At 39.0% G+C, this 11,536-nt stretch overlaps 7 protein-coding genes and 1 pseudogene across 8 annotated transcripts in view; 2 read left to right on the top strand and 6 right to left on the bottom strand.

Moving 5' to 3' along the window:
- Window positions 1-828, bottom strand: LOC104722448 (GLABROUS1 enhancer-binding protein-like; the record flags this gene model as incomplete). The annotated part of the gene is given in 1 exon segment (XM_010440610.1): window positions 1-828. A coding segment is annotated over 1 exon segment (746 nt), but the record flags the coding sequence as incomplete, so codon positions are not given.
- Window positions 1-991, bottom strand: part of LOC104722449 (GLABROUS1 enhancer-binding protein-like) — a 4,822-nt gene extending 3,831 nt beyond the window's left edge. Inside the window, exon 1 of one of the 2 annotated variants that reach the window (XM_019232697.1) lies at window positions 791-991. The gene's annotated coding sequence lies outside the window, so the exon portion shown is untranslated. Of the gene's footprint in view, window positions 1-752 lie in introns of both variants that reach the window. The other variant, XM_010440612.2, reaches the window with a different exon arrangement.
- On the bottom strand, window positions 1,138-2,232 carry LOC104722447 (23.6 kDa heat shock protein, mitochondrial-like). Its single transcript, XM_010440609.2, has 2 exons — window positions 1,933-2,232; window positions 1,138-1,721 (listed from the first exon to the last, which is right to left on the bottom strand). Exons 1-2 carry the CDS (start codon window positions 2,123-2,125, stop codon window positions 1,282-1,284), a joined length of 633 nt encoding a protein of 210 aa, XP_010438911.1. The 5' UTR covers window positions 2,126-2,232; the 3' UTR covers window positions 1,138-1,281.
- Window positions 3,328-4,464, top strand: LOC104722451 (QWRF motif-containing protein 7-like). The gene is made up of 2 exons (XM_019232502.1): window positions 3,328-4,047; window positions 4,131-4,464. The coding sequence occupies exons 1-2, from the start codon at window positions 3,340-3,342 to the stop codon at window positions 4,374-4,376; spliced, it is 954 nt and encodes a 317-aa protein (XP_019088047.1). The 5' UTR covers window positions 3,328-3,339; the 3' UTR covers window positions 4,377-4,464.
- Window positions 5,850-6,946, bottom strand: LOC109127246 (annotated as a pseudogene).
- Window positions 7,091-7,498, bottom strand: LOC104722452. The gene has a single exon (XM_010440616.1). It carries the CDS (start codon window positions 7,496-7,498, stop codon window positions 7,091-7,093), a length of 408 nt encoding a protein of 135 aa, XP_010438918.1.
- On the top strand, window positions 7,540-8,973 carry LOC104727762. The gene is made up of 6 exons (XM_019231803.1): window positions 7,540-7,550; window positions 7,636-7,663; window positions 7,770-7,857; window positions 8,008-8,099; window positions 8,188-8,406; window positions 8,511-8,973. The coding sequence occupies exons 1-6, from the start codon at window positions 7,540-7,542 to the stop codon at window positions 8,670-8,672; spliced, it is 600 nt and encodes a 199-aa protein (XP_019087348.1). The 3' UTR covers window positions 8,673-8,973.
- LOC104727763 lies at window positions 8,853-11,534 on the bottom strand (the record flags this gene model as incomplete). The annotated part of the gene is made up of 6 exons (XM_010446837.1): window positions 8,853-9,311; window positions 9,416-9,521; window positions 9,634-9,886; window positions 10,153-10,586; window positions 10,699-10,951; window positions 11,218-11,534. Coding segments are annotated over 6 exons (1,647 nt in total), but the record flags the coding sequence as incomplete, so codon positions are not given.

An 11,536-nucleotide genomic window follows, 5' to 3' on the forward strand; every position in this document is an offset into this window, starting at 1 on the left:
TTCTTCCTTGATTTAGAAGTCATAACACCATTACTTCCCCAAATCTTTCTAGCCAATTCAAAAGCTTTACGCTCAATATCCTTAGCAAACTTAACCTCATCTTCACTCTTTCCCTTTTTAGCAGCATTCTTAACAGTATTACCAAACTTCTTCTTCAACCTCTGAAGTTTAGTTACAATCTGGCTTTTGGTAGCATCGAAATCAATCAACTTCTTAACATAACTGCAAAAAGCATCACTGTCTTCGTAAGGATCACCTTTGGTAGAAGTGAAATCAAGAACACCTTGAAGCAACGCAACCTCATCAGTCTCACTGAACAACCTCTGAAACATCTTCTTTGCATCCTCTTTAGAAATCTTCTTACTAGATTCATTATCATTTGCTTTCGCCGTCTTCACCACATGCTCTGTCTCTGATATCTTCAGCTTTTTGTTAGCTTCAGGCTCAGCTTCTTTCAAAGGACGCTTGGATTTTGAACTCTCCGGTAAAGCCGCAGCAGATCCAGAAGCAGCATCTGACTTAGCTTTGGTGGCCACAACTGGCTTCTTAGCGGGCTCAGGTTCGGAATCGGACTCGGACTCAGATTCGCCTTCGGAATCAGATTCAGGCTTCTTTGAAGAGGACACGTCTTTCCTCGAAACTTCAGCAGAAGAGTCAGATTCATCTCCAGATGAACCAGATTCTTCCTCTTCACTCGAAGAGACCACAGGTGGGTTGTCGATTAGTTCCGCTTTCTTCGGTGCCATCGAGATCTGAGAGCGGCGACAAAGTCTTCTTCTTCTCTTTTTTTTTTTGTTCTCGTCGCCGTCGATTAGCTTTGGCTTTTAGGTTTTGCGAGTTTAGGTTAACTTTGTCGGGTTTTGTAATTTTTGTGCCCTACTTTTTTGTCGATCGCTTCATAAACTTGGGCTTCCCAACACGCGCTATTCCCACTCCATTTTTACTCTAACGGGCTTCGGCACTTTGCGAGTTTTTAATAGACCGGTCCGTCGAGTACCCTCGACCTCAGAACTCGTCTTCGGGTCTTATTGAAAAGTCGTATATAGTATTAATCAACCATAGGTCCGTCCATAAAGGTACCTAGCACGATATACTTATTAAGTTATTAATTTGTGCATTAGCAGCAAAATACTGATCTAAGCAAAGACAAAAACCACCGTTTCAAGAAACGTAAAAAGAGGAATCCTTCCTTCAGTCAAGTCTTTCAACATCGACCATACACACTTTTATTCAAAAGACATATCAACAAAACAACACTAAAGAAAACGACGACGTTTTTTTTTAGTTGATATCGATCTGACGAACATCTTTACGCTCTGTTTCTTTCATCTTCGGAACCACAACTTTCAAAACTCCGTTCTTCATCTCCGCCTTGATCTCATCGATTTTGTAAATCTTCTCCGGCAATCCAATCCTGCTCGTGAACTTCCTGCTCCCGCTCTCTCCTCCTTCACCGTCACCACCATCTTCTTCGTACTTCCCTTCTCCGCGAATCACCAGAGTGTCCTGCTCCATAGCTAGCTTCACATCCTCTCTGCTCAGTCCAGGCATGTCGATCCTCAGGTACAGAGCATCGTCTTTCTCTTTTATATCCCAACCACGACGAGCTCCTGAAGCTCCCATGCCTCGCGTAGCTGATAACAGAGGATTCTCCATAAACTGGTCCATCAGATTCAGCACCTGGCTAACGCTTCTCGTCGGCGAGAACGGATCAAACACATCTACACAAATATCAAAGATCAACCGTGTCAATAGTACTATACAACATTAGCTAATTTCTAATTTTGTCACTACTTTGGCACCTATTCAAAATCACAATCTACTATTAGAAGGTCCGGTTCGTCAAATTTGCAGCTAAAAACATCTGATTTAGTTACATTTTAGCACTGTGTACACGAGACAGAGACAGATCTGGATGGCGAGAAGGAGTACCTGACAAGAAATCGCCGCGGCGGCGAGAAACAGAGCGATCAGAGCGCCTGTCTAGGTCCTCGCCGTCGTCGTCGTAGCTTCTTATGGCGTTGGTGTTGAAGAGGCGAGAGGAAACAGCTGGACGAAGAACGCTACGGGAACGTGGAACGATGGAGGTAGATAGAAGTCTTTTAAGAGCGAGAGAAGACGACATGTCTGTTGTAGAAATAGGAAAAGCTTTTTTGAGAAAGTTCAACTGAGAGAGTGTTGTGTTTATCTGAGAACTGTGTGCGGCGCAAACGGAGACAGGGGATATATATACGGGGTACACGAGTAAAGAGTAGAAGGGTGGATATTATCAGGTGAGTGAATGTTCTGGAGAGATTGATCTTTCTCCGGATGGTTCTAGAGGTCCTTGGCTCCCAAGCTATGTGAACATAAATTTTGAAGTATGTTGTCCACTTAACGGCCCATCAAATTTGGCCCATGTTATTATTACCTGGTCAGATAGATGACCAATCTCTCTATTGCCTATGTACACACTTCTCTCTGGGATATATGAGAGATTTAGTACATCTTGCTTTGTGTCAGCCAAAGCTTATCAGTTGTGTTTATATGTTTCGGTAACCAAGACAATAATCATAAATATGGATTATATTAGTTTGAGATGGTGCTAAGTGAGATTGGAAGCTGCATCCGACAGACTTAATATAAACCATAAAACCAAAAGAAAAAAAAAGAAAGAAATGTTACAATTATTTATCATTGGTGATATCATCAATAACAACGAGAGTTAGTATGAGGACGATCAGCAAGCGGCCACCAACCACCGAACGTGGGAAGATACGGTTCAGACTAACATTCTTAAAATAACTTTTCTGGGATAGCAATTTTTAAAAAATTGAAACAAACAAATTAATCGGATATTGGAGAATCCAAACATACATATATTGGTACTGAGAGGTTAAAGAGTTTGACTTTTTTTTTCTGGTTAAAGACTAAAGATTTGACGCTACCTTAAGGTTTTATATATTCAACGTGGACTAAATACATGCGGCCGTTTTGAATTTGACCTTTTAAGTTATGATTCTATTAAATCGCCCTGTTTGTTTAATTGGATGATTAACAAAAGACGTGTCAATAGCTAAAGCTTGACCTTCGTATGCTTTTGAGTTTTGACCTTACATATATATATATATATATATTATAATCCCGGCCTTTCGTAAATGCACTCGAACTTATAGTTATTTAACAATGTAGACACACTAATACATGCAGAAGTGTTCTTACCCTGCCTCTACGTGCTGTCAACTCCTACAAGTCCCCAAGCGTTATCAATCAGATAATGAACCCTAACTAATTTATATATACCATAATTGTACAAACCAGTGCGTGATAAAGTTAACCGTCAAAATGTCAAATACGAAAATGTCAACCACCACCACTAGCCGCAGAATCCGGCCTCCGTCGCCAAATATTGATCGGAGCCGGAGTATATCTTCCTCGATCTCCCTCCCAGTGTCCTTAAACGCCTCATTCTCCTCTACTACGTCCTCCTCTTCTTCCTCTTCGCCTTCCAATACAAGTAAACGAGTGATGATAAGCAGATCACACTCCACAACAAGATCCTCCAGACCCACCGGATCATCCAACTCCAAACCCGGTGAGAATAATATAACCCCCGCGAGAAACAGCGCGTCAAGATCTCAAGAGATGAACAGCGGTAGAAGCAGAGAGGCTTTTGCTCGGTACTTGGAGCAACGTGAGCGTGCCAGTCCTCGTAATAACAACGCTACGTCGAAAGGTGTAAAACCAGGATCAGCGAACATAGCTTCGGCGTGGGCGTTGTCCCCTGGGAGAGTTTCGACTCTGAAGACGCCTCTGTCCAGCTCAGCTCCCGCGGCTCCAATGTGCATGACGCCTCCTGAGTCACCGGTAAGCAAGGCCAAGATAAGAAGCGGTGGCGGTGGTGCGGTGGCCGGAGTTTTGAAGTACTTCATGGCGCAGAAAAAAGTATCTCCGGTTCAAGAGGAGGAGTTTCACCGGTTTAGGGTTTTCCAAAACAGATTACTCCAATGGAGGTTTGTTAACGCAAGAACCGAAGCCACTATGGCTAACCTTAAGATCAACGTTGAGGTACAAAACTATATGATATAAATTTATATCTTGTGAATGTAACTAATAACAATATTCATATTTGTTTTTATGAATGGTTTCAGGATCAGTTGTTTTGGGTTTGGCTAAGGATATACAAAATGAGGAATTACGTAGTGGAAAATTTGATTGAAGTTCAAAGGCTCCGTCAAGAAATCAAATTACGTGAAGTGCTTAGCCTCCAAATGCCTTTACTTAATGAGTGGTCAAATTTAGACGCAAAAAACGCAGAAGCGTTAAGCAAGCTAACTCGAAAACTCCACGCTTTGTCTGTCCGTTTACCCCTCGTACATGGTGCCACGGTTAGATAATATTCTTTCTTTTGGAAAACAAATTTGTTTATAATGTTTTTGCTAATGAAAAAGATTAATCATGTGGAGGTTATAGATAGATGTGGTGTCCATACATGAAGAAATGGTCATAGCTATAGCCTATAGAAGTCATGGACGAGATCGAAGACGTCATCATCAAGTTTCTCCCCCGAGTAAGTCCACTTTATTTATGTTATTGACCTTTTTTCATAAGAAAAAGATTCTTATATACATGATAATAAGAAACTTGCCTTGGTGATTAAATATCAGCAGGTTGAAATAATCCTATTTGAGCTGACAGAATTGATTGGCATGTTCAATCAAGAATTGTTATATTTTGAAGAAATAGAGAAGACCCTTTTCTCCATTCCTATCTCTGCGGTATATCAATATCTCTATTACAGTAATACTCCTCTCATTATATTTGACCGCTCCGGTTTAATCTATATATAACTTTGAATGGTTTTATTCTTTGTATGGAATTAAGCTTTAAAGGCTAAAGTGGTGAAATGTTTGTTTTAATTAACAGGCCAAGGAAAGCAGCTTGAAGGTCCATTTTCTCCAGAACAGAGGAAATCTTTGCAAAGTTCATAATTTTTTTTCTCTAATAACTAAGAGTTGAGATATGTAACTAAATATTAATTATAATACATACTAGTGATGTTTAAGGTCATAGATTCACATCTTAAGCTGTTGTTTTAATTGGAGGTAATGTAGTAGGAACTTAAACCAAATGTTCATGGGAATAGAAGCTATCCTTGTAGGAGGAAAGAGTTTATGGTGGAAACACTGCGTATCTCAATTTCTTGGTTTCATTGGATTGTTATTTATCTCATCTCCTATGTGAATATTCAACATCTCATTCATTGGTTTGTTATATATATTTTTATTAATAAAGTAATTATCTTTAAACTGCGAGTTTGCTTCCGAGGTTCTTTTTCTTTAGTGGTCTTAGGGGCTCGGTCAAATTGACCGAGCAGGGTTGTTCTAGGGTCCAAGGTTTTGACATTTTATAGCTACTATAGGTGTTAAGCTGATAGAGGGGGAAAGGGTTTGATATATTTTCTTATCTATCATTCTTTCACATCTCAATAATAGAACAAAATACAGAAGTGGATGGTAATTGGTATGAATATGATTAACTTTTGTATTTCAGTATCTAATAAGGTCTCCTAATTCCCCCTGTTTCTACTTTCTTCTCTAATTAACGTTGTACAAATAAACCATTTTTGGAACATGTTTTGGCTCTTAATTTTCCTAAGTCTTTATTATACTATTCTAAAAAAGTGCAGGATTGTATCAGATCCATACTAAATTACCTTTCACAATCGAGACATAGGTCTACATCAAAACCCCGTTCTTAAACCAACTTGGTCTAAATGAAACTCTTGTTTTTAAACTAACCGGTTTTCATCTCTGGTTTAATGTGTAAGTCTATGTCATGTTATGTTATGTCTCTTAAGGTTTAATCTTTTATATCATGTAGGGCTAAAACAAATGGAAAAACGAAAATAATATATTTTTATTTTTTAGCTTATAATTGCGAAAACTTGTTACAATGGTGTTCAAATGTATATTAGCATTCCAAGGATAACTTTTTTCTTGACCTGTTAATCTACATGGACCATTAGGTCTTATACTCCAAACACACGGATGATGGTCACATACATATTGATCTCTCTTAGTTAATAGAATATGAAACCATTTCGATTCACTTCCCATTCAAAGTGACAAAAAAACAAAGTTGTTTCCTAGACATTAATAGCTTCTCTAAATCCCCAGTGTTGATGAGGGGCTAATGATTGTGATCCGAGATCTTTGTCCTTCGATTTGCAGTGTAGTCCTAGTTGAACATTTGGATCAATATCATTGATGATATCAACATCTAAATGCAGCCTCGCCTCACATAGACAACCAAAGAAAATAACCATGAATGTGACGCTAAACAGTATGTTAAATGCGTATGAGCGACACGTTATGAATAAATGACTAAGATTGGTTTGTTATATATCTTTTTATTAATAAAGTAATTACCTTCAAGCTTTGAGCTTGTTTCTGAGGTTCTTTCTCTTCAGTAGTCTTAAAGGCTGGTCAAATTGACCCAGCAGGGTTCTAGGGTCCAAGGTTTTGACATTTTATAGCTACTATAGGTGTTAAGCTGAGTTTATAGAGGGGGAAATGGTTTGATATATTCTTTTATCTATCATCTCACTAATAGAACAAAATACAGAAGTGGATGGTAATTGGTATGAATATGATTAACTTTTGTATTTCACTATCTAATAAGGTCTCCTACTTTCTCCTGTTTCTATTTTCTTCTCCAATTAACGCTGTACAAAAATTCTTCAAAATTAGACTAAGGTGGAACTCAACCATTTTTGGAACATGTTTTGGCTCTTAATTTTCCTAAGTCTTTACTATACTATTCTAAAAAAGTGCAGGATTGTATCAGATCCATACTAAATTACCTTTCACAATTGAGACATAGGTCTACATCAAAACCCCGTTCTTAAACCAACTTGGTCTAAATGAAACTCTTGTTCTTAAACTAACTGGTTTTCATCTCTCATTTAATGGGTAAGTCTATGTCATGTTATGTTATGTCTCTTAAGGTTTAAATTTTTATATCATGTAGGGCTAAAACAAACGGAAAAACGAAAATAATATATTTTTGTTCTTTAGCTTATAATTGCGAAATCTTGTTTCAATGGTATTCAAATATTAGCATTCCAAGGATAACATTTTTCTTGACCTGTTAATCTACATGGACCATCAAGTCTTATACTCCAAACACACGGATGATGTTTACATACATATTGATCTCTCCTAGTTACAAGAATATCAAACCATTTATCTTGACTTCCCCATTTAAAGTGACAAAAGAACAAAGTTGTTTCCCAGACATTAATAGCTTCTCTAAATCCCCAGTGTTGATGAGGGGCTAATGATTGTGATCCTAGATCTTTGTCCTTCGATTTGCAGTGTAGTCCCAATTGAACATTTGGATCAATATCATTGATGATATCAACATCTAAACGCAGTCTCGCCTCACATAGAGAACCAAAGAGAATAACCATGAATATGACACTAAACAATATGTTAAATGCGTATGAGCCACACATTATGAATAATTTAAATAACAATTGTGAATGTTTTACAAAAAATGAACTTTAGGTTTTAGCATCCCATTTTTTTTTTTTGGTGAGCATCCATCTTTTTATAAGTACATCTCACGAATGAATGACTAAGATTTTCAAAGATCTTATCTTATATTCCCTTCATTTTTTGTAATATGATTTTTTAAATACAAAAAAAATCATTACATATGATTTGTAATATGATTTGTAATATGAATTTTAATATGTAATGATATTTAGTTTTATGTGACATAAGGTTTGGCTCATTTTTCATTTGCAGGATTATAGAAACTCCTACTATCCTACTGTTCTTCCTTTGAGAAACCCTAACTCTGGTGATCCAGGTATCTCTCGCTACTTTGCAATAGCTTTGCGGCATTACCATATGTTTTATGTTAAAACTCAATATTCAGAGGTGTGAGTAGATGTGTGTGTTACTCAGTAAGTAGCAGCAATTTTCCATCAACTGAATCCCACTTCTTGTGTGTTGTTAGAACTTCTTGACCAGGAGGAATTTGGGAAGTTGGCCAAACATCGTGAATATGATGAGAACATCAACTCGGCAGAAGAACTCGGTCTGACATCGGTAATAAACTTTGTAAACAAATTGGTATTGACAGACGTGTGAATTCTTCGCTGAGATTGACTGATTGTATTTTCTGAGCTGCCTGCAGGTGCAACACTGCAAAAAACAGATGTTTTTCTTTAAGTTTCCAGACCGTCTCCCTGTAATGAAGCAATCGACAGGAAAAAACACCAAGAGGTCGATATCGTCAGAGAGTAGTTCAATAAGAAGCAACCCTTTTGAAGGTTTACCAGAAGGTTTCATGGGCAAAATGCTAGTTTACAAGAGCGGCAATGTCAAGTTGAAACTTGGAGATGTCCTCTTCGATGTAAGTCATTTTGTCTCATCATTATTACCTTTTGGCAGAGTAATCATGCTTCTTTCACCATGTATTCATCTCTTTAACTCTCGGTCCTATACATATATATGCAGGTCTCTCCAGGTCCAAATGCAAAATTTCATAACGATGTGGCAGCAATCAACACCAGAGGGAGGAACTGCTGTCGCGTTGGTTCTTCAGCGAAGCTTGTGACCGTTACTCCCGATGTTGAGTCTCTTTTGAATACTGCTTCGGACATGGAAACACGCAAGTGAAGGTCGTTCTGGACGGTCCTGTTCATACAAGGATGTGAAAAGCGTAGAATTGACCACTTAGATTCTGTAGCTACAAACTAATCTTCAACCATGATCGTAAAAACTCTTCTTGGTGTCTACTTTTTGTAGTAAGAGAGATTTCAGTAATTGGGGTACAAGAAAGAAAACTCTTAACATTTTGAAACATTCAGAGTTCTTATTATGGAAACGCAACGGAGTGAATCTTGTAAAATGTCAACAATGGAGTACAAAACCGGAGATTATCAAAATAAACCACATCGTGACCTGAAAGAAAGCTAAACAAGTAGTGTCCAAGAGACGACGACTAAATGTATTGTCGACAAATTTGAAACGATCAAGACCTGTTGCAGGCTCTGGAAACCATAACGACCAACAAGACCACAATGGAAAGCAGGACCGAAGTCATCAGCTTTTCCTCAAGCCAATTGTTGAATTTGGCATCTTTCCCCTTCTTGTTAAGACCATCGTCATTGTAATTATTGAAGAGCTCGGTCACAACCTTTGTAATTTTCACAAACACTTCCGTGGCCTTAACCATTGTGTTGTCAAATACCCACTTTATGAAATCTATTGCTGCGTTATTCTCCCCAGGAGTGTCATCTGAACTTTCCTCATCATCTGTTTATACGAAAAAATAGAAAGACCAGGCTAGGCAATGAGTTCCCTGATGAAAAGTCTGTCAAATGAGAGGCTTAGATTAATCAATTTATTTGTCCCTATACCTTGACTTATACCATTGTTGTACAAGTCCCTAATCTCTCGAACAACATCGTTGTTCATCACCGCCTCCCACACTGCTTTATCCGAGGACAATGATACTACCATTTTCTGCACAAAAATGTAAAAAGCCCTTCAGTCATATATATTATCGATACAAAAACTTCAAAATACAGAAACTTGAGCTTAGTTAAATCAAGGAAAGAGAAAAGGGGAAGATCACCTGGACAGATGGTTCGGTACGCAGAAGGTCAAAAGCATTGTAAACCTGATCATAAGCATGAGGAGGCTGTAAGAGTCTTGAGTGGCATAGTTGCATTGAAGGCTCCATCCAGTCCAAATCCGATCCAAATGAAGGAACTTGATGAACCATCCCTGTAGCTATAGGGCTTTGGTTTCCAGTTCCACCACCCTTTTCTGGATAACACTCATATTTGTCTCTAACAAGCTTAGAATATGAATTCCCATCGAATACCCTTAAAAAGAAAAACAACAAGAGTCAACAATTACTCCAACAACATGTTCATAATAAGTAAACAAAAGACCAATAATTAGGTACACTCTATACTACAAAACAACAGTGTGGGGTAAAGGTGACACGAGGACACAAATAGAAACAGTTGATAAGAGTTTTCAAAGCTTGTTCAGATCATTCACATCAAGACAATAGTCACATCATAACAATCATAGAACAGGAAACACACAGTTCCAAATCAAGAAAAGGGAAAAAAAAAATGATTACTGCTGGAGAGAAGAGACAGCATCTTGGACTTCATCAACAGAAGGAACAGAGCCGAACAGAGAGTCATCTTCTTCCTCCGAAACCCACTCAAAATCGTCGTAACCACCGGTATTAACAAACGAGAAAGCGCTGCCGCCGACGCCGCCCCATCCAGAGGTTGCAGCCACCGGAAGATTCAACAGAGACCCCGCAGCAGCAGCCGAAATCGTAAGATGGTTAGAACCAGAAGACGATCCCAGTTTCTGAGCATGGGAAACAGCAGGGGACGACGTGGATGACGAAGAAGAAGAAGCAAAGGGATCTTGAATTCCGCCGTTGGCTACGCCGGTCCTAGTCATCGCACGACCGGCGGCGCGTAACATACCTCCGCCGCCGCCCATAGGTCCTCNCGCCTCCCACACTGCTTTATCCGAGGACAATGATACTACCATTTTCTGCACAAAAATGTAAAAAGCCCTTCAGTCATATATATTATCGATACAAAAACTTCAAAATACAGAAACTTGAGCTTAGTTAAATCAAGGAAAGAGAAAAGGGGAAGATCACCTGGACAGATGGTTCGGTACGCAGAAGGTCAAAAGCATTGTAAACCTGATCATAAGCATGAGGAGGCTGTAAGAGTCTTGAGTGGCATAGTTGCATTGAAGGCTCCATCCAGTCCAAATCCGATCCAAATGAAGGAACTTGATGAACCATCCCTGTAGCTATAGGGCTTTGGTTTCCAGTTCCACCACCCTTTTCTGGATAACACTCATATTTGTCTCTAACAAGCTTAGAATATGAATTCCCATCGAATACCCTTAAAAAGAAAAACAACAAGAGTCAACAATTACTCCAACAACATGTTCATAATAAGTAAACAAAAGACCAATAATTAGGTACACTCTATACTACAAAACAACAGTGTGGGGTAAAGGTGACACGAGGACACAAATAGAAACAGTTGATAAGAGTTTTCAAAGCTTGTTCAGATCATTCACATCAAGACAATAGTCACATCATAACAATCATAGAACAGGAAACACACAGTTCCAAATCAAGAAAAGGGAAAAAAAAAATGATTACTGCTGGAGAGAAGAGACAGCATCTTGGACTTCATCAACAGAAGGAACAGAGCCGAACAGAGAGTCATCTTCTTCCTCCGAAACCCACTCAAAATCGTCGTAACCACCGGTATTAACAAACGAGAAAGCGCTGCCGCCGACGCCGCCCCATCCAGAGGTTGCAGCCACCGGAAGATTCAACAGAGACCCCGCAGCAGCAGCCGAAATCGTAAGATGGTTAGAACCAGAAGACGATCCCAGTTTCTGAGCATGGGAAACAGCAGGGGACGACGTGGATGACGAAGAAGAAGAAGCAAAGGGATCTTGAATTCCGCCGTTGG

Source organism: Camelina sativa, chromosome 11 (genome assembly GCF_000633955.1).
Source record: "Camelina sativa cultivar DH55 chromosome 11, Cs, whole genome shotgun sequence".
NCBI lineage: Eukaryota > Viridiplantae > Streptophyta > Magnoliopsida > Brassicales > Brassicaceae > Camelina > Camelina sativa.